General features: G+C 47.3%; 1 protein-coding gene across 5 annotated transcripts in view; it reads right to left on the bottom strand.

Annotated features, from left to right (window-relative positions):
* Nucleotides 1–24,799, bottom strand: part of MAPKBP1 (mitogen-activated protein kinase binding protein 1) — a 55,081-nt gene that overhangs the window by 7,046 nt on the left and 23,236 nt on the right. For 3 of the 5 annotated variants that reach the window (XM_023757502.1, XM_023757500.1, XM_014459471.2), the window contains exons 2-17: nt 18,087–18,178; nt 7,545–7,607; nt 7,257–7,314; nt 6,359–6,529; nt 5,864–6,001; nt 5,452–5,634; nt 4,730–4,890; nt 3,754–3,943; nt 2,995–3,141; nt 2,600–2,775; nt 1,743–1,834; nt 1,367–1,492; nt 914–984; nt 634–755; nt 279–354; nt 59–170 (exon numbers count right to left, since the gene is read on the bottom strand). In XM_023757502.1, coding sequence (XP_023613270.1) covers nt 59–170; nt 279–354; nt 634–755; nt 914–984; nt 1,367–1,492; nt 1,743–1,834; nt 2,600–2,775; nt 2,995–3,141; nt 3,754–3,943; nt 4,730–4,890; nt 5,452–5,634; nt 5,864–6,001; nt 6,359–6,529; nt 7,257–7,314; nt 7,545–7,607; nt 18,087–18,178 — 1,978 coding nt within the window. The remainder of the gene's footprint in view (nt 1–58; nt 171–278; nt 355–633; nt 756–913; nt 985–1,366; nt 1,493–1,742; nt 1,835–2,599; nt 2,776–2,994; nt 3,142–3,753; nt 3,944–4,729; nt 4,891–5,451; nt 5,635–5,863; nt 6,002–6,358; nt 6,530–7,256; nt 7,315–7,544; nt 7,608–18,086; nt 18,179–24,799) is intronic. The other 2 variants (XM_023757501.1, XM_023757499.1) reach the window with 2 other exon arrangements.

Genomic DNA, 24,799 nt, shown 5'->3' with positions numbered 1-24,799 from the left:
CCCAAAAAACTAAAGGAAGAGTAAAGTTCCAGCGGTAGAGTATTGGGGCTACACTCACCTGAGTGGCCAAACATGGTGGCCACACACTCGCCTGAGGCGAAGTCAAAAATGGAGAGGTTCTTGTCAGAACAGCTGGTGGCAATGTAGATCCCCGAGGGGTCCGTCTGCACCTGAGGAGTGGGACGCACAGCTGGGAGGAGATGGGAAGCACCGGTCCGCCTCCACCTAGCACCCCATCCTCCTGTTCTCTGGCCCAGAGCCCATCTACTGGCCCTTACCTTAATCAGAGTGCCATCCTCACCCTGTGACCCTTTAAACAGCTTCTTCTGCTTCCCACTGCTGATGTTAAAGATCCTGTAAAGAAACACACTCTCATTCACGTGAGGAAGAGGTCACGATCCAGCACACCTGGGTGGCAGAAATGCCAGAATTCACTCCCACATTCTCTATAGGAGCCACTCCCCTACACCAAAGGGACTACCACCTCTTGGGTGAGGCAAAGTACTCATTCCATGGGCTCAAGAGGTCACAAAGTCCTGGACAAAAAGGCAGACATGGGGACTGAGGTGCCTAGAGCTGACCCCCTTGGGCGTCAAGGAATGTGGTCAGATGGTCTGAAAAAAAGATGCCCACCGAATATTTCGGTCCTGGCAGCCAATAGCCGTGTACTTCCAGCTGGGCTCCACGTCCATGTCATAGAGGGTCGTCTTCCGTACCACGTGGTGTGTCCGTGTGAACTGGACTCCATCTCCAGACTGCAGGGGTGGAGCATATGGACAGACCCAAGCCCCATGTCTCACCAGGCCCAGAGAGCCCTGCTTTCTCTCTTCACCTCTCATAACCTCAGGTACGGGAATGGCAGAGACCCCCAGCACCTCTCGCTGCGCCATTCAAGGAAACCCCATCCCCTCACCTTCTGTGCAGTGCGGAAGTAGATGCTCTTGTCTGCTCCACAGCTGATCATGCGGACTTGCCCATCGCTGGCTATGGAAGAGAGAGGCCTAGTTATTCCCATTGCTCTCACCACGTGGGGCCAGCTTTTCCTCTGCCTTTCTCCCTTCCTTCCCCCCTATTGAGCTACTCTACATGACTGGGACAACCAATTAAATCAGGATGCTTACCTCCAAACCTGGGCTTTCCTTTACCCCTATCCTCAGCCCACCTGGCTGGCTCAGGATCCCCCGGACTAAGAGTTTACATTCCACCTGCCTTCCCATCCAGCCCCAGGCCTCCCAGCAGCTGTCCAACATTCCCCATGACAGGCACACCCTTCTCACAGCGGCGGAAGGCAGGTGGCAGTGGGGAGAGGGGTAAGGATGATGTTGGTGGTAGGTGGCAGAATGTGCCTCAATTACCCTGCCCCCACCTGCAAACTTGACAGCAGTGATGGAGGACGAGTGCTCGTCCAACGTCTGCTGTAGGCTATACTCCCGTCCAGCATCCAGCACATGGATCAGCCTGTCCCGGCTCGCTGACGCTAGCAGCTTCAGACCTGGGGTTAGAAGAACTCATCAGCCCACAAGTGCCCAGAGCAGGCCCCTACCTGAGCCAGGCAAAGAGGCCTGCAGTAACTGAGCCCCATGGAGCAGGGATGGAGCTGTCCTCCTCTAAACCTGCAAAGACACCAAATGATTCAAAGGACTTTCAGTCTCACGTCCAAGAGCCAGGACAGAGGTAAGTGGCACTAGCAGGATGGAGGAGCCCTGTGCCATTCGGGGCTAGGGACCAGGTATCCTCCTGACCTGTGTCTGGCTTAGAGTACTCCAGGCAGAGAATTTCCGAGTCATGGGCCTCCACCTTCAGCATCTCACTAAGGGACTGCAGCTCGTGCACCCTGCAGAAATGAGGAGAGGATGGTAGAGGTCATTGCCAGGCTTCAGGAAGAGAGATTCACGCTGCTTTCTCTGCTACAACCTCTCTCCCAATCTTTTCCAACATTTACTATTTTTTTTAGGCTTAGAGGAAGGTTGTAATGAGTACAGAAGAGTTTCCATGTTTCCTTTACCCAGCTTTCCCAAATGTACACATCTTACATAACAACAGTTCAATGACCAGAGCCAGGAAATTTACATTCATACAATACTAATAATAAAACACTTTATTTGGATTTCACCAGTTTTTCCACAATGTTTTTTTTCTGAATCCAGGATCCTATCCAATTTGCATTAGTTGTTATTTCTCTTTAGTCTCTTGCAGTCTTGAATAGTTCTTCAGTCTTCCCTCACCTGTCATGACCCTGACGCTTTTGAAGAGATCAATATAGGTACTCTGCCACATGTACCTCACTTTGAGTTTGTCTGATGTTTTCTCAAGATTGGAATGAGTGTATGCATTTTTGGCAAGAATAACACAGAAACAGTGCTATGTCCTTATTACTATATCATATTATGGGCTTCATGATGTTGACATGAAGATATTAAGCTCGATCATTTGTTTGAGGATGGTTTCTGCTGTGTTTCTTCATTGTAAAGTTATCTTTCCCTTGTATATAAATATCTCCCCCAATCTTTTTGAACCAAACTTTTCTGTCCTTGGGGACCTAACTCCTCCAGCCTGCACCATGAGACACCGTCAGTATCCACTCCAGGCCTGGCGTTACCTGAGCGTGCCCATACGGTCCCCCGAAGCTAGATGCTGTCCGTTGGGGCTGATACACACAGAACGGATGCCCACACGGGGATCCATCAGGGCCCCGTCAGCTTTGTCTCCTCCAGGCAGCTCAGTGTCCAGCAGGGCCTGAGTGTTCCCATCCACATAGATGATCTTAATGAGGTCCTGGGGGAGCAGATGCAGAGAAGTGGGTAAGGCAGGCCTGACCCAATATAATTGCAAGGGAAGAGGATTGCTGCACAAGATAAGCCTTTGGCTTAAAGAGCCCAGTCAAATCAGAGCTGGAAGATCAAGGTCTGGGGACCCCGTTCCTGAGAAGGTATGAAGGCTGAGGGGATGGGAATACTAAGTAGAGAGTGGGGGCCCTAAGGCCTCAGGGCTCACATTGCTGAGGATATTTCGGTGCAGGGTGGAGCCATGCACCCCGGAGCTCTCTGTGTTCCACAGGCGGATGGTGTTGTCTGAGGAACAGGTGATGAAGGAACTAGGGGGGAGGCAGGCTTGGTTACTGTCCTTCACTTCTGGGTAGACCTGAAGGGGCAGAGGGAACCAAGTCAGATCTCCAGGTAGGGAGCAGTCCTTCGCCCAGGGAGAAGGGAATGAGATTAAAGGAATAATCTCATTAAAGGGATAATCTCACTGGCCAAGACTTAGCCTAGTGTCTGTCACATAGTAAGCAAGCCATAATTATTAGATGTTCACTAAGGGAAAGCACATTAACCAAGCACCTACTCTATGCCAGGGACTCTTCTATGTCTCCCACTTAACATTATTTCATTTACTTCTCAGAACAATTAGGTGAATCAGGTACATCATTTTACAGTTGAGGAAACTGAAGTTCGGTCAAGTTCATTAACTTGTCCAAAATCACTGAGCCTCGGACAAGGCAAAGCTAAGAATGGACAGGGCCACATTGGAAGAAGCCTAAGATACAGAAGCATAAAATGCAAGCTCAATCATCAGGACCCATCCGAAGATAGGTGGAGGTACAGGGATGCTGCTAGAGAAACAAGGAGCATAACGTTATACTTGGGTACTTGGGGATCCCACTTCCCGTCTTCACAACGGCATCCCAGCAAACCTGGCCTGTCTCAAGCCATCCCAGCAAACCTGGCCTGTCTCAAGCCATCCCAGCCCACGTACCTCTACACTCCAGACGCAGGAGGAATGATACAGAGCCGAGTACACCTTGCCCACTTTCTTGGGGTCCCTCACATCCCAAACATAAATGCTGTGGTCGTTGTATACACAAGATAGCCACTGATTAGTGGGATCAAAGGTCAAGGCAATGGTGTCTGGATACCTGGCATTGGCCACTCCAGAGAAGAGGCGACTGTGGGAAGAGGATAAGCAAACTGGTGAGTGAGGAGCTGATAAAATGAAGGACTAAAAGGAATGAAAACAGAAGCTAACCCATGACGGAAGGAGCAGGGCATGGGAGCCCTCTCCAGACCCACAGGTTTGAAAGCAGCTGCCTAAGAAAGACAAAGCAGCCCCTGACAGCCGTCAGCTGGGAGCTGACCTGGCACTAGCTACTGGGCCATGGTGTTCTCCTGATGAGCACACTGTCACAGAACACCAACGTCAGACAGGGCCACTCTATGGCCATGGCAGAGCAAAATAAAACAAGATTACTGCCATGTGTCTGACAGAGATAAAAACAAGATCACTGTGCAAACCACAAAAATAACCAAACACCACCCTTTCCTGTCTATCAGGATTGACTGCTGCTGCTTTACCAATTACAGCTTTAGTCCCACTTCATAAGGTAAAAATTATTAGGATGCCTAATTATAAAATTGCCCCCACTTCCTGACAGCATCCAACCAGAGCAAAATTTCAACCCCTGAACCTTGAGCAAAATTTCAACCCCTGAACCTTTCTAAAATCACCTCACATATATCTCAAATCTTACAATACCCCTACACTTAAAACAGCCCCCACTTACTGAGATACTCCCCATTTCTCCTTGGTTGCAACAAGTACCAATAAACCCAAATTTGTTTGTCTACAGAGGTATTTCTGGTTATCCTAGGGGCATGGATACTCTTCACCTGTTCCCTAAAGGCTGAGCACAGCATGAGGCTGTGAATGGACGCAGGGGGCGCACAGAGCTCACCTGGCCTCAGTGACACTGGCAATGTCTGTCCCCAAGGCATGGGGCCGGGGCAGGGTGCTGAGAAAGTGCAGGTTAGAGGGGTTGAAGAGACGCACGGTGCCATCAGCACAGCCACAAAAGATGTAGTCTTGGCTCACAGAGATGCAGTAGGCCACGGTGGTCTGCAGGCAGAGGAGCTCAGGTCAGGAGAGGCCACCTGCCAACCCCTCCTCAACAATCACCTGCCAAGAGGAGAGACCAACCAAGGCACCGGCAAAGGAAAAGCAGCCCAGCTGCTCTGGCCTGAGCCCATCAGCTGTTATCTAGAGATGCCCCTCCCTCCAGCAGCAGGTGGCCAGAGGGCCCATAGTCATGTGCCCTTTGGGGGATGGGAGTCAAGGACCCTCCTAAGATACTGGACGTTTTGGCAAAGAAAACAAAGTAGGAAAAGCCCAGCAAAGAAAAGAAAATAGCACGAGAAAGACAGGAGAGTCTAGGCATCACTTACTGTGAAGCTGTCTGTGTTCTGAGCAGAAGAGGAAAGCAGGGGAAAGACAGACAGAAAGAGAGCAGAGAGGAGGCAGTTATACAGATCTCCATGGGCTGAAACTGGGCGGAGTTCTCTCTCCTGGGGTCCCCTCCTGCATGCACGAGGGCTCAGCCCCTGGTATAAGCCACAGGTATCAATTCTCACCTGAGCCATTACATGCACAGCCCCTACCAACTGGGCCAGGGGTACTTACTCTCAGCTCCACCCACTTATCCAAAAGCCTCCGGTCGCTGAACTCGCACAGTAGCCCTGAGGATGTGATGCAGAAGGTACTGTCTGCTTTCTTCCCTCGGCCACAGGCCACATCGGTGAACAGGTTGTTCCGTAGCTCCCCCAGCAGCCCTGAGCGGCCCAACAGGGGCACAGTGGCATTCACCTGTGGGGACATATCACTGTTGCCCACCCACCTACCGCCAGAGCCTGCCCCTAGAAACTAGGCCCCCTTGCTCTGTGAGACTACCCCGCGGTCCTGAGAGCATCTAGCTCATCCAGAACTTCTGTACAGCTGCCGAGCAAACAGCAAAGGGCCCCAATGGAGCAGGGTCTCCTGGGGTGGGCTGAGCAGGCCCTGACCCTGCTGGCTACTTCCAGCCTCAGCATCTCACCTTTGAGGTCTTACTGTCATCAAGGTACCAGAATTTGATGTGTCGGTTCCCTGCAGTGACAAAGTAGCTGCAATCTTCAGAGAAGGACACTGCTGTCACCCGGCTGGACACCTTATTGGAGGCCACCACAATGTTTTTCTGGAGAGAAAGCCAAAGGGAGAATCAAGGTCCTGCCTCTTGGAGCTTTGAAAAAAAAAAAAAAAGATCTTTCTTTTCATGGTTTATTGGTCTGAAAAAAAAGGGGGAGGATAAAGAATCCCTTTTCAGAGGAGTTGAAGAGATTCATTTCCTATGGAGGTCCTCAAAGGCAGGAAGCTAGCCCCTTTCTACCAACACGCTTGGCTATAGTTGCTCTTTCCTGCTTCAGATCATTTTCTAGAATGAGGCTGAGATTAGCAGAGTAGAATGAAGGGACTCAGGTCAGTATCTTCCTGGCTCTCCAACTGGCCCTTGAACCCCGTGAGGCTGCCAGCCCAGCCCACCCAGCCCACTCACCTTCCAGGCCCAGACGTTGACGATCATGTCATGTTGGTAGCCCACGGAGACAATGTACTTGGCGCTAGGGGAAAAGGCCACGCAAGCCACACCGTACTTATGCTCCTGCAGCTCTGCCACCTGGCTACGCTCAGCCACGTCCCAAACCCGCACTGCTGGCATGTGCCCACTCTGCAGGGAGGCGAGAACTGGAAGTGAGGGCCAGAAGCATACAGACCCCACTAGCCTTTCAAAGTGGGGGCCCTCGCCTCCTCAGCTACTGGATACAATCTTCTCTAATGACCTCTGCCAAGAGTCAAGAGCGGAGTGCTGTACAGGGCAAAGGTAGAGAGGAAACAACAAGTGTCTCGGGACAACAGTAAGTGTCAGGGAGAACATGGCCCAGATTATGTTCAATATCTCCGGGTGAGGGTCTACAGCTCTGTATTTGTTCAAAGCTCCTTGAGTGATTCTATGGGCAGCCAGGGTTGAGAACTACTACCTGCCTATTTCTGCCCCAATGTCTCGGCGGGAAGAGGTATTCCTCATGTGCCCAGCAGGGGGCCTCTGGGGACAAGGAATATTTGAAGGCAGTGGTTTTGAAAGTGCTTCCCAAACCAGCAGGATCAGCATGTGGGAACTTATTAGAAATACAAATTTTGGAGCCCCATCCCAAACTTACAGAATCAAAAACTGGGGTTAGGCCTACCACTGTGCATTTTAACAAGCCCTCCAGGTGATTCTGATGCACACTGAAGCTTAAGAACCACTGTTTTAAGATGTAGCAAACACCAGGATTTGGCTTCTGTTTTGGAAGCCAAAGTGGCAGCAGCCCTAACTAGGCCTAGAATTGTAGCTCTCGGCTGAGGGCAGAACACCCACCCTCTTCACAGAACTGTAGCCCCTTCTCCTCACTCACCTCTCCAGTGACCAAGTACTTGCCATCAGGGGAGAAGGCAAGAGCAGTGATGGTTTTCCTGCAAGAGATGAGGCAGGCTCAGAGGGCCACTGGCAGCCTGGCCTAAGCCTTGCTCCCTCACAGTTCCCTCAAAAGGCAAGAAAGGCAAGACCGGCAGACATCAATGGCACATGTGGCATTCCCCTCTGTGGCCTTGGGGCCCAACCAGGAGTCGCAGAGACCCCAGGCGGTGCCCTCGTCCCAGTCCGCAGGAAGAGGGGTTGCTCTCTGCGGGCCCAGACCATTTACCTGGAACTGTTGAGGATGTGGTGCTGCTTGTGTTTCCGGGGGTTGAACAGCACGACCACACACCTGGGGAGATGAGTTAGACAACAGACTTAGCACCAAACCACAGCTCCCCAAGGAGCTCCCAGGCCACCTGGGAATTCCAGTCACCCAGCAGAGAGGCTCCGCTTGCCACAGAGGGCAAGTGACTGTTTTCTTCTGCAATCTGTTCTTCTTGCTTCTTTTCCTTGCCCACAAGGGCCTATCTCTGCAGCCCCATGAGGGTGAAAGGGGTCCCTAAACACCAGTACCGTCTCTGGCCATACTCAGAAAGGGCAGCTGGGACACAGACCTTCCTACAATCCTCACACACAGCCCAGGAAGGGGTACAGGAAGAAAGAGTACACGATTTGGGCAATACAAGTCATGGATGTATAGCTGGTTCACAGGCTTGGATATACACACACGTGTCAAGCATTTGTGCTCCAAAGAGAGGTGAGGCCTCCCACATGTACACCTACATGTGTACTGTGCAGGAGCTGCACCGGCCCCCCTCCCCACAGCCCCCTAGCCCCACATACAACATATCAGATGAGGAAGGGAGGGGGAGGGCAAAATTGTAAAAAGGAATAAAGAGGACAACCCATTATCACACCTGTGGGGACAACAATGCAGATGTTGAAGTGAGGGCAGAACTTGGCGAAGACATCCAAAGTTCCCCCTGTGCCCAGCTTGTTGAGGTCCTCTCAAGAGAACAGACCTCAAAAGCACTGATGTGGGCCCTGGCCGGTGTGGCTCAGTGTTTAGTGTCGGCCCGTGCACCAAAGGGTCTCGGTTCAATTCCCAGTCTAGGGCACGTACCTGGGTTACAGGTGCCCAGCCCTGGTGTGTGTGTGTGTGTGTGTGTGTGTGTGTGTGTGTGTGTGTGAAAAAGGTGAAGGGATTAAGAAGTACAGATTGGTTTTGTCATAGGGATGTAAAGTACAGCATAGGGAATATAGTAAATAATATTGTAATAACTATGTATAGTGTGAAATGGGTATTAGATATGAGATGATCACTTAGTAAGTTATATAATGTTTAATTACTGGGATGTACACCTGAAACTAATATAACAAGGTCTGTCTACTATAATTGAAAAAAAATAAAAAAAGGAAATGCTAAATGTTAGTTAAAGGTTAATGAAAATAAAGATGTGATTCTTCCCCCCGCCCCCCCCCAAAAAAGAAAAACACGAAAAATAGCCCTGGCTGGGTGGCTCAGTTGATTGGAGCATCATCCCATACACCAAAGGGTTGCAAGTTTGATTACAAGTCAGGGCACATACCTAGGTTGTGGGTTTGATCCCCAGTTGAGGTGTGTACAGGAGCCAACCGATTGATGCTTCTCACAACGATGTTTCTCTCAAAAACAATTTTTAAAAAAGCCATATTCTCGGGTGAGGAAATAAATGAATAAATAAATAAATAAATAAATAAATAAAACTCCTGACATGCACTCTGAAAGGGAAGCAGGAGACTGCAAGTTGGTATAAAAAGAAAATGGAGAGCCCTAGCTGGTTTTGCTCAGTGGATAGAGTGTTGGCCTGCAGACTGAAAGGTCCAGGGTTCGATTCCAGTCAAGGGCTACAGGCTCAACCCCCAGTAGGGGGCATGTAAGAGGCAGCCAATCAATGGTTCTCTCTCATCATTGATGTTTCTCTCTCTCCCTCTCCCTTCCTCTCTGAATCAATAAAAATACATTTAAAAAGAAAAGGGAGAAAGGAGTGAGGAAAGGAGAACAGGAAAGGTTAGGAGATGGGGAGAGAAGGAGAAAGAAAACAGTGGGGAAGGATTTGAGGGGTGTGGTTATGGGAAGCGGTGTTTCTCTCTCTCCTCTCCCTCTCTCTCCCCCTGCCACTCTCTCAACAAACAAACAAAAAACAAACAAACAAAAAAATCAATGGAAAAAATACCCTTGAGTGAGGATTAACAACAACAAAACACTGTGTGGGTGTCTTCTCAGTCTTCTTTAACCTTTGAGCCGTCTTGTAGGGAGAGAGGGTGGGGCTCCGTTTGCATGATATTTGGCCCTTGGCCTCCTAGTCCTTTGACCCAGCCCAACAGAGCAGGCAGTCATCTCCACAGGCCCTGGCAGCAGTGCTGGCTGAAATCCTCAACATGACAAGGGCTGAGCTGGCCCAACCAGCTGAGTCCCGTAATTCAGAACCCCAGGGTGCAGGTGTGGGGAGACTGCTCACTCCCACAGAAAGACAGTAAGGCCTCAGTCCCTCGGGCCTCAGCCGGGGAGTCACATGGAGCACCAGTACCAGGTGCTGGGCTCTCTGCCCAGGAACTTCTCTGAATCAGAAAAAGCCAACCCTCAATAACCCCCTCCCCTGGACAGGTCCAGGCCTGCTGCCATCACAAAGAGCCCAGCATTCCCACACGATCTGCCTCCTACCACTCTCCATCCTCCAGAGGCAGAAACAAACCCTGGGATGAGCAATGAATGCAGCAGCACACACAGGGAGCAAGACACAGAAGGTTCGAGCAGAGACCCTGTGTTTCACAATTTCTTCTTTCAGACCAAGTACAATCAGGTGACTCTCACACACCAAAGGTCCCTCAAGCCTTGCTCAAATGTCACTCTCTAGCCCTATTTAACATTACAGCTTCACAGCCCCGTACCCCCTATTCCTTTTCAATGCGCATTGCTTATGCTTTTTCCATAACACACATCAATACTCTACACAGTTAACTTCATCAGTAGATTGCCAGCTCTGTGAAGGTGATTTTTATGTTTTATTTACTGTTACACCCACAGGGCCTAGAAGATAGGCACCCAATAAATATTTCTGAATGAGTGAATAAATATTTATACTTCTAGCTACCAACTCTCAAAGCCCTGACTGCCAAGGAACCTCTTAAGTAGCAGGCCTGTGAACTAGGGACCTAGGGCAGGTCCAGGATTCTCCCCATCTCAGGCTTTTAGGACACAGATGTTTGAGGGCAATGTGATGATGGAAACAAGAAAACTGTGGTCAGAAAGACCTGTCTGCTAGCATACTGTGTGATCTTGGGCATATTCCTTAACTTCTCTGAACCTCAATTTCCTCATCTGTAAACAGAAATAATATCTACCTCAAAGAATTGTTGTGAGACTGAAGAAGGTCACAAGGACAGGGTTATCAGGGAGTCAGCAGGCACCCTTATAGCATCCCATATAGGACTTGCTGGATACCGGTGACTCATTAGGGTCCTCATCAAGGTGTGCAATTACAAACTGTCCCTCCAGATTCACCCCCAAAGGAGAAATCTTATAGCTTTAATTATTCTAATAGATAGAGTCTAGGACAGGGGTGGGCAAACCCTGGCACGAGTGCCAAACATGGTACACCAGTAACTTTTGCTAGCACGTGAAACCCTCTCTTATAATCTTCCATTTACAATTTTTTTCTTAATATCGACTTTTTTATTTTTCAGATAAATTCAGTGTAAGTGCATCTTAGATAAATAACTAATTTTACATAACAAGTTATCTTAAAGACCATAGACATGGATTGACGAGAGAGGGGAAGAGCAATTTCTATGCCTCTGCCTTAACTCTCCCTGCCTTCCTAGATCCGACCAGTGTTTTGGTTTCATCCACATACGCTTGTGAATCTTTGTTCTCAGTGATGAATTTTGTTAAGTCTCGTAATAGGAGTAGCCTGACGGATGAAAGTAGTAGCTCGTGCATATCTCTGAAGGTCACAAAATATAAACCTGATGTAAAATCTCTGTCATCAGTGATGCAGCAGCACTGATAATATCAAATGGAGTCATAAAGTTTTCTGTCGGACTGTCAGTGTACATGTATACATTAAAAAATAAATGTATTTTTCATCATCATATACTATGTTTTTGTCGCTCGAATGAATTTTATTATTTCTTCAAGTTTCTTCACATACGTACACCTTAAGAGATATCAAGTAGGCGTAACATGTTCTCAAAAAATTAGGGTTGGCACGCAGAAGAATTTTGAGTCAGAGATTTTGCTGGTTTTGGCACGCACTCACAAAAAGGTTGCCCACCCTGGTCTAGGATGTTTCCTAGTGCATCCTTGGCTGTGGTCCTCTTTAGATACCTGGACTCCAAAGCTTTCCAAATAAGTAACCCTCTTAGGCCAGGCCATGAGACCCAAGGCATCTGTTTCTAGGACACTTTATGAACCCCACCCCCACCCCCACCCCACTGCCACCAAGGCATGAGAAAAGGCTTAGTAATGCTAACGTAAAAAGCATTCAAGCCTGTAAAAAATTTTGGTGAGTTTATTTGAGCCAAACTGTCGACAATTGCCAGAAAGCAAAATCTCAACGGATTGGGATAATGCTCCGGAGAACGGTGGTTTTTCACCTTGTTTTATACATGGCATTCAAAGGAGGAGACGTAAATGGGTTACATGAAATCCACTGGTGATAGATTAGGGAGGCAGGAGAAAGCAAAGCGTGGGGGAGAGGGAACCTCTGGGATTGGATAAAAAGTAAAATGATAGACACATACTTCTTTTACTTAGGTGGGTACAGGATAGTTAACAGTCAACAATTAACATGATAACAATAACAATGAAGGAATTTGTGGTCTCCATCCTGGCACCCAGGCATATTTGGTTGTGCCCCGAGGGGTCCAGGGTCGGAAAAAGGGAAGTTACAAGTTACTCTGACATTTCACAGGTATGCTATCTTAGATGCAAAAAGACAATAGGCTCAGTTAAGATAAGATTGACCTTGTCAGAGAAGATACCAGCCTAGGGCTAGACCATGATTACCCATCATAACTTAGCATGTGGCCTCTTTCGTCCACAGTAATAACCCAGTAAATAACATGGCCACCAGTACAGAGCTACCATTACGCTTCTTTCTGTGGACTCTAAACATATTTTCTTCCAGAACAAGAGGTGAATCTCTGTGAGCTGCACGACTTACAAGCCAAGTCAAAGTGGCAGTGTCTAAGCCTCCTCCTCTCAGTCATTATGTAGGCCACCATGCTACTTAGCTCCTCAAACAAGTGAATGTATTCCTCCTTTCCTTGGGACCTTTGCACTTGAGGTTTCCCCCACATGGAACACTTTGGTGTCGATCTTCACATGTTGATTCTTCCATCACCCAGTTTTATTTTCTTGGAACACTCATCACTCTCTGATATTATCTTGCTTATTTATTTGTCTACTAGAGGCCGGGTGCACAAATTCGTGCACGGGTGGGGTCCCTTGGTCTGGCCGGCAATCGGGCTGATTGGGGCTGTCTCACCTAGTCCCAATCAGGGCCGATCAGGGCTAGCCGGCCGGGGGGAGGGACAGCGGGAGATTGGCCGGTTGCGAGAGGTTGGCTGTGGGAGCGCACTGATCACCAGGGGGCAGCTCCTGCATTGAGCATCTGCCCCCTAGTGGTCAGTGCACGTCATAGCGACTGGTTGTTCGGTCATAATGGACACTTAGGCTTTTATATATATAGACTAGAGGCTCAGTGCACAAAATTTGTGCATGGGGAGGGGGGTTGTCCCTCAGCCTGGCCTGCACCCTCTCCAATCCAGGACCCCTCGGTGGATGTCTGGCAGTGAGTCAACCCTCTTGCAATCCAGGACCACTGGCTACTAACCATTCAGCTGCCTGCCTCCTAATGTCCCCAACTGCCCTCCCCTGCCAGCCTGATCGCCCCCTAACACCCTGCCAGCCTGATCTCACCCCTAACTGCCTCTGCCTTGGCCCCACCACTATGGCTTTGTCTGGAAGGAAGTCGGACATCCGAAAGATGGCCGGTCAACCCGGTCTAATTAGCATATTACCCTTTTATTAGCATAGATATGCTTATTGTTTGCTTGCCCTTCTTGAACCTAAACCCCCAATATTCACATGATTCCCATCCCTCAGGGCACCAAGTCAGGCATCCTTTTCTCTCAGGTTTACCCAGTCTCTCCATGGCCCCTACAAAGGGCTTGCCACAGAGAATAAGAAGGTAGTTCTATGCTCCTTCAGTTCAGATGTCACTAGAACACAGTTCAGAAGGAAATTCTGTAGCTTCACACCTGGTCCAGTGCTTTGAAGCTGGGGATCTCAGCATAAATTCCAACACGGACTAAGTAACTGAAGGGCCTTCTCAGGAGAGCTGAGTTTCCTCTCCTCCTAGCTAGGATAGGGCCAGTCACCTTTCCAGGACACTTCGCACTCCAGTAGCTCCTCGGCTCATAGCATTCACCCAGGCCAGGCCCTGGCACTGGGGGACAAGAGAAACCCTTTCTCAGAACTTGACAGGGGGAAGGGCACTCCACAAGCATAGGGCCACAGTTGTTTAATGATTATTTACAAACTTACAAACTATAGATAAGAGGTTTTCTTACAGACCCTGGGAAACTGAAGGATGTATTGCAAGGGGAAAAACAGGGCTGTGAAAAGATGAGATACCTCGAAGCCCGGATAGATCTATTACTCAAAAAAGAAAATATATTTTGAGAACAAACCAAGGATGGGATAGTTTTTGATTTGGCTGCTGTGCCTGGACCCTGACCCCCTCAGGGTGTTGGCCCCAGGAATGCTGACCATTCTCCAGTTTCAGGAAGGGGAGGAGCTGTTTTTTAGAGAATTAACTACCCTGTTATCTGACTTCAGAATCCTGGAAGGAGACACAGGGACCACAGATCTTGCAGCCCTTATCCTGCCTCCCTTGCATGTAGCCTTTCTTCCTTAACCATATCTAATCAGTCGGCTAGTAGGGGAGGTTATAGCAGAATTTACAGGATGACCTGCTGCTCTCTCCATACTGCCGGCATTATTGGAATAAAGGCTCATATATGGTTCAACTTTGTCTTAGTTTAATTTGGCTCAAGTAGTGACAGGCGGCCTGGACCCGTTTGTGTCCGGTTTCAAACTGCCTGGCTCCACAGTAGCAATAGGGGCTATACTAGGCTCTAAAGGCCCTGAACCTTCTACCAAGCCAACTAAGGAAGGGGCCCAAGTCAATTATGGGTGTTCAACTAAACTAGTTATTCAAAGGGGCTATCTGGGGACCAGCCTGCTTTCCTAGGGCAGGGGGCTTAAAGTGTGACAGGTGAGGGGTAGCCTTCCTGTGAGGAAGACAACAGGAAAAGGAGAACTCTGGAGAAGAGATGCTGGAGCCGCCACCTCTGCCTGACACACATCCTCCTCTACTCCACCCTCCCTGAGCTGTTTCATTTCCTTCCAGAAAACTTGTTTTGGTTTGATATTTGCCTCTAGGCCTCTGGGAGAAATTTCTGAGCTTGGTTTCTCTTCTGTGTGTGTGTGTGTGTATATGTTTCTCTTCTTGTTTCTAGGATACCTGAGCTGTTCCTAGAACAAGCTCAGTCAGAAGAAGAGAGTGGGGGTGGGGTGGGGGTGTTAGGATCACCAGATAGGAAGAGAAGAGAGGAGGGATGGAGGAAAAGAAGCTGCTTGGTGGCCCCCAGATGCCCCAGAGGCACATCAGGGAGCTCCAGCATAGAGCAAAACTAACCAACCAGAAAGGGGCCACTTGCAAAGAGAGTACTTAAAGTTCTAGGAAATAAAAAAGTCAGGGAATAGATTGGGGCACTGCTCAAGGCTGGCCCAAGACAAGCACACTGAGGAAATCTACCAGGGTCACAGCAGGGATCTTCCATGCAGCACCCGGAAGGATAATGACGGGCAGGCACATGAGCCAGGCTGGGGCCTGCCCTTAAACAGAAGCACACACCCTTAAAGGCACCAGGCCTGGGGTGTATGGGGGAGCAGGGCTCCAGGGCTCCACAATTCCAAGGGCAGAGCACAGGGCTCAGCATGCACTGAGCAGAAGCCCAGGCCTTTCCTAGCCAGCCCGCCCCACCTCCAACAAGAAGGAACCTAGCTTTCCCAGGCAGAGGCAGGCACGAGCGGAATTCCCCTGAGGCAGGCTGCACAGGGTGTCCAGCAACAGAAGTCATTTATCAACTTGCTTCTTGAGGGCGAGAAGGAAGCCAGTTCAGCCTCTGTAGGGTATAAAGCCAGTGCAGCTCCCACAGCATCCCCACCAGATAGCAAATGTCAGAGGGTCACTCAGGAGAGACACTGACCCAGAACCCAGGGGCAGAAGTCTCCCTGGCATAGACGGAGATGACCATAAAATGGGCATTTCTCATTCAAATGGTAAGTAGGCAGCTTTAAAAAATGAGCAGAAAATGTGGTCTTCCCCCATTTTAAAAGAGCTGCACCGGCCAGTGTCGCTCAGCTGTTTGAAGCGTAGTCCCGTACACCAAAAGGTTGCAGGCTCCATCCCCAGTCAGGGCACATATCGGAGGCAACCAATTGATGTTTCTCTCTCACATTGATACATTGATGTCTCTGTCTCTCTGTCTCTCTGTCTCTCTCATTAATAAGCATGTCCTCGAGTGAGGATTTAAAAAAAGTAAGAGCTCTGCAGTCAAGACTACTTGAGTTGGAATCCCAACACAGACACTAGCTGTGTGGCCTTGGCGAACTGCTTGAGCTCTTTGAAGCTTAGTTTCTAAAATATAGGACGATAATAGTACCAACCTCACAGGGCTGCTCTGAGCAATAAATAAAATAACTCCTGTAGAACGCTTAACAAAGTGCCTGGCACAGGATAAGTTCTTGATAAGGTAGCTTTTTTGACGGAATAATAAAACTATGAAAATCATATCTGGTACAAAACCTACACTGTGCAACTCACACTATGTAACTCACACTAGAGAACTTGGCATTCCCAATCTGAGGGTGGGGCAAGAGAGGTCTCGAGAGCAGTGGACTTCCCATTTTCTGTTCCTGTGCCCAGGAGCAAAGAAAAGAGGCTGACAGAACCAGAAGCAGGAGGGGCCCCAAGCCTCCAAAAGAAACACTTTTGCAAAAGCCTAAAGAAATGATGGTTGAGGGCTTCTCGCCTGTGGCAGCAGAGGAGTGAAAAGGCAGCAAGGGAAAGAACAGCCCAGAACCCTACTTTTCTTCCATGGCACTGTAGACAAAAAAGGGGCCACAGGCTCACATGACTAACTCAGAGGAGGCTTGCGTGGCAGTCTTGCAAACTCATAGACCTAAAGTAACCACAAAGGATTATTTGAAATTAAAACCTTTTATTAAAAAGCAAGTTATAGTGGGTAGTCATGTCCAAGGCCAGTATCTTCCCTGATAAAGATCAATTTTTGATCTTTACTGAGACTACTGTCTTTTTGCATCTAAGATAACATACCTATGGAATGTCAGGGTAACTTGTAACTTTCCTTTTTCCAGACCCCTCAGGACACAACAAATGGTACCAGGGCCCAGACCACAGATTCCCTCAATGTTACTGTTTTCATGTTAATTGTTGAATGTTAACTATCCTGTGCCCACCTATGTAAAAGAAGCATGTGTCTATCATTTTTCTTTTTATCCAATCCCAGATGTTTCCCAGCTTTGCTTTCTCTGCCTCCTAATCTATCACCAACGGATTTCATGTAACCCACTTACATCTCCTCCTTTGATTATAATGTCTAAAAATAGGTGAAAAACTACCATTCTCTGGAGCATTATCTCAATACGTTGAGATTCTGCTTCCTGGCAATTGTCAACAGTTTGGCTCAAATAAACTCACAAAAATTCTTTACAGGCTTGAATGTTTCTTACTTTAACAGCACTGACATCTCTCAAAGTGACTAGAGTAGACAAATGTTCAGAGCAGCATTTTTCATAATAGCCAAAAAGTGGAAACAATGGTTAAATGCTCATCAATTGATGAAGAGATAAAATGTGGTACTTTATCTTTAATGGAAGGTTATTTGGCCATAGAAAGGAATGAAGTTCTGATGCCTGTTACAACATGTATGAACCATGAAAAAAGTCACATAAGGCCAAGTATGGTATGATTCCATTTATATGAAATATCCAGAATAGGCAAATCTATATAGATAGAACATAGATTAGTTGTTGCTGAAGGCTGGAGATCTTAGGGGGAAATGGAGAGTGACTGCTAAAGAGTATGGGGTTTCTTTTTAGGGTGATGAGTGTGTTCTAGAATTGATTGTGATGATGGCTGCATAACTCTGAGGTTATACTAAAAGCCAATGAATTGTGTATTTTAATTTCTAAAAATTGCTTTTATTGATTTTTGTTTAGAGAGTGAGAGAGAAAGAGATAGAAACATCGATTGGCTGCTTCCTGTACGCCTCCTACTGGAGATTGAGTCTGCAACCAGGAATAGAATCAGCGACCTCTTGGTGAATGGGACGATGCTTAACCATTTGAGCCACACCAGCCAGGCTGAGTTGTGCATTTTAAATAGGTGAATTGTGTGGTATATATATTATATCTCCATAAAGCTGTTTTTAAAAATTACTACAAGGTAGATATTAAAGATGGTATTTGGAGCTGTGTATAATATAAAATTTCAATCTATATGTGTGGGTGGGAATGGATAGCCAAAAAGCTAGAGCCTTTACCTGGCGCTGTAACTCCTTTACAAAAATGGCACCAGAACATTCACCTGGATGTATCTCCCAGAAGACACCAGAAAACCCCTGTCCATCCCAACTAGTTTAGCATGGCTATGAACTCCCCATGCAATAAGCCCTCTTCCAAGGTACTTACCCAGCTGGATAGGCAACTAAACCAGACCGGGGGTCACAGGCAAGTCCTCTGCCTCCGGACACTGTGATTCCAAGCACCTTCTCCAAGGTCACCTGTTAGAGCAAGACAGAGAAGTGACGTGTTATGGACAGAGTGGGGTTGGAAAGGAAGTATTAAAGGTACTCGGGACCATCCTGTAGTACTACTTTCCTAATGCCCCTGTCTTCAGGAGAATGGGCTACTGACTCTTCCAGGTTCCCAGGCCGCCTGATCACATGGGGAAAAGCCAGTGTGCACCACTGCCTTTTAACGGGGCTCAATCTGCTGATACCACGGGAATGAAAATGAAGGGGTTAAAGCTCTGCTCACACCACAGCGGAAAAAGCACTCCCCCAATCCATCAAGGCTCCGTTTACAAGATAAAGCCTTAGTTCCCCAGACTGGCTCTTGGGTGGATGATACTCAGGAGAGGTCACTGATCTTCATGACTTGGCAGGCATGAAAGAAAGGCCACTCTGATCTACCAAGGGCCAGAAAAATGTTAGGTATCAATTAGGGGACTAATAATATCCCTGATCTTTGCATTCCATCACGTTCTCCCCTTCATCAGAAGACTCCACCCCCAACCAAATGTCTGCCAGTTCGTACAGACTATGAGCCCAGGAGGCAGAAACATGGCTTAATGCTGTGTTTGCAAAGCACAGATGCTGGGAGTACTCTAATTATTATCATTAAGCCACAACTCCCACGGAGATGAAAGGGAAACATGTGTCAAGTGCTCACACAAGATATGCACCATCACTCTCATCACTACTATTGTCACCCCACATGTCTGCAGCCCCCAGAGCACACACTGAACTAACCTCAAACAGTTTACTGATCTTTCTGCCAGATGATGCCATGTGAAATTCAGATCGCCCTGTAAGCCTCTTGCTTGTCACTGAACCTTACCCCTTGCTACAGAATGTCTTGCTTGCCACTCCAGTCCAGTCTCCTCTAGTGTTGTCTGGACTCCCTGCACTGGCGTTGGCTCAGAGGAATGGGTTTCTGATTTGAATGGTCAAGTAAACAAGCTAGACTGAACTCTGCTAAGAGAGTCTCCGAGGCCCTCGGAGGGCAATCTGAACCAGAACCACTTGATGGGTGTTCATATCTATGGCAGAGTGATCTACTCCTAGTCCAGGCCAGTTTCTAGAGAGGGGAAGCCCAGAACCAATTAGGGTAGTTTTAGAGTCACTCCTCTCTTACTGTCACTCCTCTCTTACTGTCTCAGCTGGAGAAATCAAACTACTCTTAGAGGGCCTGTTTAAATTCTTATCTCGAAAGACCAAAGAAATGACTGCCAAAAACCACATCTTGGGACATAATAGTTAAAACTTATTTCCCAGAAGGGTCCCCAAGAGTCTTCTGTGCTTCCCCAAGAGTCTTCTGTGCTTCTTGGAGATGTGGATGGATTCTCAGTCTCCTCACAGAGAGGCACCACACTTGCCAATTGTCCTTGGGCCAGTCTGAGGCACCAAACCTAGTATACTAACTTTAGCCTACTCAACACATTTTTAAAAATTTGTTAATTGTTTGTTTATCAAGAAAAACTATTCCTGCCTGGCTGGTATAGCTCAGTGGTCAAGCATCGACCTATGAACCAGGAGGTCATGGTTTGATTCCTGGTCAGGGCACATGTCCAGATTGCAGGCTCAATCCTCAGTAAGGAGCATGCAGGAGGCAGCCAACTGATAATTTTTCTCTTGCCATTGATCTTTCTATCTCCCTCTACCTTCCTCTCTGAAATCAATAAAAAAAAATCACATATATATATGTATATATAAAATTATATCAGGTATAATTATATATGAAAAACTATTCCATGCCCAATATTCATGTTTCATAGTTCAGAACACAGTTCAGTGACAAACTTCCATAGAATTCAAACCAAAGAAATTCTTTACATTTGAAAATCACTTTGCACTCTGCAAGATAGTAGCTTTGTTCATCTCCTCAAAATCTTTCATGGAATCATAATTTCTGTAGAAATCTACAAATGTCTTCTTTCATGGTTCAGCCACAGCAAACATATACATTGATCACTCTGACAACAATATGAAATCACTGACACTCGGCCAGAAGACCACATACCTGAGGTTTTGTCAAAGCACTGGAAGGCATGGTAGTTATATTCTCCTTAATACCAACGTCCTTCCTGATATAGAAATAGACCTTCAATACAGTCTTTTTTTTTTAAGGGCAACACATTCTTGATAGTGTACCTTAATGTACGCCTTCTTCTATACTTACCCAGCCACCTTTCTGAAAGGGCTGAGCACAGGGCACTGGCAGGAAAGTACAAAATAACCCGGGGAAATGGGGGGGACACTCAGTTCAGGGCACCACCCACTACCCTGACACTGTGCCTCTGGCTATCCTAGAGGGAGGCCTGCTCAGGAACATTCCTGCTGCACCAACTGCCTACTGCAGAAAAGAGAGACAGAAGCCTGAGGCCACATTACCCACACAGATGGGAATGGTCATAAAATCAAGTGCAGTTGAGCTAAAAGGCTGCTCAATCTTAATTTCTTCAAGCTAATCTGATTTCAGACAAATCTTTTGGATTCAAATTTGCATCAATCCCTCCCTTTGCTTCAGCTTGGTCCCAAAGAACCACACGAGTCTGTTGATTCGCAGCTTCCCTTCCCTCAGACAGGAATTTGGGTAGGTGTTTTGTGGGTAGATGATCCAATTGCATAGAGAATTGATTCTGAAACTAGCTTGGATCTTTCACTAGCAGTTTAAAGCAGGAAGGAGACATGAGTTACACAGAGCCTAAAGACCAGTATTTATCAAAGGTTTTTGACCATGACCCACAATAAGAAACACATCCTACCTCATGACCCAGTATATACGACACATGTATGTGTGTCCATGTGCTAAAACTGAAATAAAAGTTTCACAAAACAATACGTGTTCTTATTGCATGCATAACTGTATGTAATAAGTAATGTAACACTCTATTTTCTATGTATTCTATTTCATTAAAAAATAATTCTGGCCCTAGTCAGTTTGGCTCAGAGGATAGCACGTCAGCCTGTGGACCAAAGGGTCCCAGCTTCGATTCCAGTCAAGGGCATGTACCTTGGTTGCAGGCTCCTCCCTGGCCCGGGCCCTGGTCAAGGCTCATGCAAGGGGCAACCAATCGGTGTGTTTCTCTCACATCACTATTTCTCTCTGTCTTTCCCTCTCTCTTGCACTCTCCCTAAAAATCAGTGAAAAATATCCTTTGGTGGAATTAACAACAACAAAAAATAGTAATAAATTAAATAGTATAATTCTAGTCGTGGCCACTTTACTGATTCATGACTACAAATGGCTGGAAGCTAGTGTGAGAGACCCTCCTGCAGACCATCTTTTTCAGCAGGCCCTAAAGACCAGTATTTATCAAAGGTTTTTGACCATGACCCACAATAAGAAACACATCCTACCGTGTACAAACATCTGGGCCAGGAAACCCCACGGCAGGAGTTTGCCTAGGCTCAAAACTTGGCTATTTTCAAAGGATTTGTTGGTTTTGGCTTTTTCGGCTTTCTGAGCAACTAGCTATCCAAGGGGGATGGGGGACAATTTCCTTTGGCTCAGTGGAGGAGGAAGAGGAGGGGAAAAACATTCAGGGGCATCAGCTGCTTTTTATTTTATGTTCTAACTCAAACCAGCTTCCTGTTTGCAGGGAGATTTTGGGCTGAGCTCCACTTTCAAAGGATCTGGGAGTTCAGAGCTCCTGAAAGCTCCAACATCTAGGCTTATTTTGCAAGGCTCCAGGCTCCAGCACGATGGACTTTATAAACTGAATCTCTCCCTCTCATAACCTTCTCCATACCCTCTCTTTCTAAAAACATAGTACGATTTCCATCTACCCTAGAAAATGGAGACAAAACTGGACCCTCTCTGCAAACCCACCACAGGCTAAAGCAGCGGTTCTCAACCTGTGGGTCGCGACCCCTTTGGGGGTCGAACGACCCTTTCACAGGGGTCGCCTAAGACCATTGGAAAACACATATATAATTACATATTGTTTTTGTGAATAATCACTATGCTTTAATGATGTTCAATTTGTAACAATGAAATTGGGGGTCACCACAACAGGAGGAACTGTATTAAAGGGTCGCGGCATTAGGAAGGTTGAGAACCACTGGGCTAAAGGCACAAGCTCTGGCAGTGGTATGCTGGACTGGCTTGCACTGGCTCGTGAGCACTGATCATGCACGGCTTTCCCACCTCCACTTTCAGTGACAACACATTGGTAGCTTGAAATCACCACGGTGGGAGTACTTACACCATAGAAATCAGCGAACATTACATATCAGGGTCCTTTTTCCCCCTCAGAGAGCCTGTAAACATTTACCGACACACCACTGAGTTCAAGTAACTATTATCTCTCACTTGGTCTGTGGTTGTAATTCCCATGTGTTCTCTCTGCTTCATGCCTTCCCCCTAGTCTTTTTCCACATGGCAAGCCACAATGATATTTTTAAAATATACATGAGGACATGTTATTACTCTGCTCAAAACCTTCCAATGGCTTTCCATCTTTAAGTTCAAATCCAAATACTTGATCTAGTTTATAAGGCCCTAAATCATCTGGCCTCTGGCTACCTCTCTGACCTCATTTCCTACACTCTCCCTCTCACTGACTCCATCCACCCCAATCACCCTGGCTGCCTTAAGCACCTCAAGTGGAGTCTAGCCTCAGGTCCTTTGCATATGCTATTCCTTGGATGCTCTAATCTCAGCTATTCACAGAGCTAGTTCACTCGGGACTTTGCTCAAAGGTCTCCTCAGAGAAGGCTTTCCAGACTAGCTTTTCTGCTATCACTCTAAGCCCAACGTATCCTGCTTTATTTTATTTATTATTTTATTATGTTTTATATTTTATTTTACTCATCTGAGGATATAAATATTTTCATTGATTTCAGAGAGGAAGGGAGAGTATAGACAGATAGAAACATCAATGATGAGAGAGAGTCATTGATTGGCTGCCTCCTGCATGCCCCACACTAGGGATTCAGCCCGAAACTCAGGCATATGCCCTGACCCGGAATCGAACTGTGACCTCTTCATAGGTTGACGCTCAACCACTGAGCCATGCCAGCTGGGCTGAGGATATTTTTTTTTTTAGAGAGAGGTTAAGAGAGGGAGGGGGTGGGGGAGAGAGAGAGAAACATTGATTGGTTGCCTCCCACACATGCCCCAACCAGAGCTGGATATCATGTCTGCAACCATGGTACATGCCTTGACCAGACATCAAACCCACAATCTTGCATCTGCGGGCCAGCACTCTAACCACTGAGCAAACAGCCAGGGCTATCCTGCTTTATTTTTCTTCATAGCACTTAGTCAGGCAGTGACCTGACACTGATTATATCTGTCAACATACTTATTGTCTGTCTTCTCCATCAGAATATGAGCCCCTTGAAGGCAAAGAGCTATCCCCCACTGGTATATCCCTAGCACATAATTTATAGAGTGCAAGGCTCACAATGGGTACTTGATAAATACTTGATGAGTAAATAAAAAAATGGCAGAGACTTCAGAAACAGTGAAATACCAGACATGAGAAGTCCAGGAAAACTGTGGTATTTCAGGCCAGTAAAGTTGCTCTCCAAAAATAATCTAAAATTGGTTGTGACACAAAGACCATGTCTAGATGGGACAAGCACATGGGGATCTTAAGAAAGATTTTGTTTCTTGCCCTGGCCTGTGTTGCTCAGTAGTTAGAGCATTGGCCCACACACTGACAGGTCAGAGTTCAATTACCAGTCAAGGTCACATACCTGGGTTGTAGGTTCAATTCCTCGCCCTACTTGGGGCATGTGCAGGAGGCAACCAATCCATGTGTTGACACAATGATGTTTCTCTCTCTCTCTCTCTCTCTCTCTCTCTCTCTCTCTCTCCCCCTCTCTCCCTCCCTTCCACTCTCTCTAAAAATCAATGAAAAAACATCCTCCTGCGAGAATTAACAAAAACAAACAAAAAAAGAAATTAACCTATGGAACAACCATCATTCAAAACTAACTACCTGAAATCTATCTGAATGGAAGTCCTATAACTAAGGATATAAAAAAGTCACATTGAGACTGGTAAAAGGTGTGGAGATGCAGAATGGCTGGACCCACACCCACGTGTGGTGGATAAATATTGGGAAGGATATCTCAGCTGCAGAGGTCCCCTCTGAGGTGTGAGGGGTCCTACCCCTACACCAGGCCTCCCAGCAGTCCTAGACCCACACCAGGCCTCCCAACCCAGGGTTTGATGTCAAGAAGAAAAGTCCCCATAACTTCTGGCTCTAAAATCCAGCAGGGGATTGAGGCTGAGTGAGGCAGAGGCAGCTCCAGGCAGCCCCTCTTAAAGGCTCCTCTTAAAGGCCCATGAACAGACTTAGACTCACTTTCTCGGAGTTCCAGAACTGGGGAAGCAGCTCGAAAGACACCAGAGATATACGGGGAGGAACTGAAGTGTCTGGGATCAGGGCAAGAGCTGGAGGGGCAGCTTTCTCCCAGACAGAAGTATTGGCAGAGGCTATACTTCTGAGCCCTACCCCACAGAGTCAGCAGGCAGGCACCATATGTGAGTCTCCATCATCCTGGCTCACACTGTTTGCCCAACCCTGGTGATTCCCTGGGAACTGGCCCCATCAACTTATGGGCCTAACCAAACTGTTTCCAGTGGCTTTTCCATACAAATGGCTG

This window comes from Myotis lucifugus, unplaced genomic scaffold (genome assembly GCF_000147115.1).
Source record: "Myotis lucifugus unplaced genomic scaffold, Myoluc2.0 scaffold_109, whole genome shotgun sequence".
Classification (NCBI taxonomy): Eukaryota; Metazoa; Chordata; class Mammalia; order Chiroptera; family Vespertilionidae; genus Myotis; species Myotis lucifugus.
This window is presented reverse-complemented; position numbering and strand designations above follow the sequence as displayed.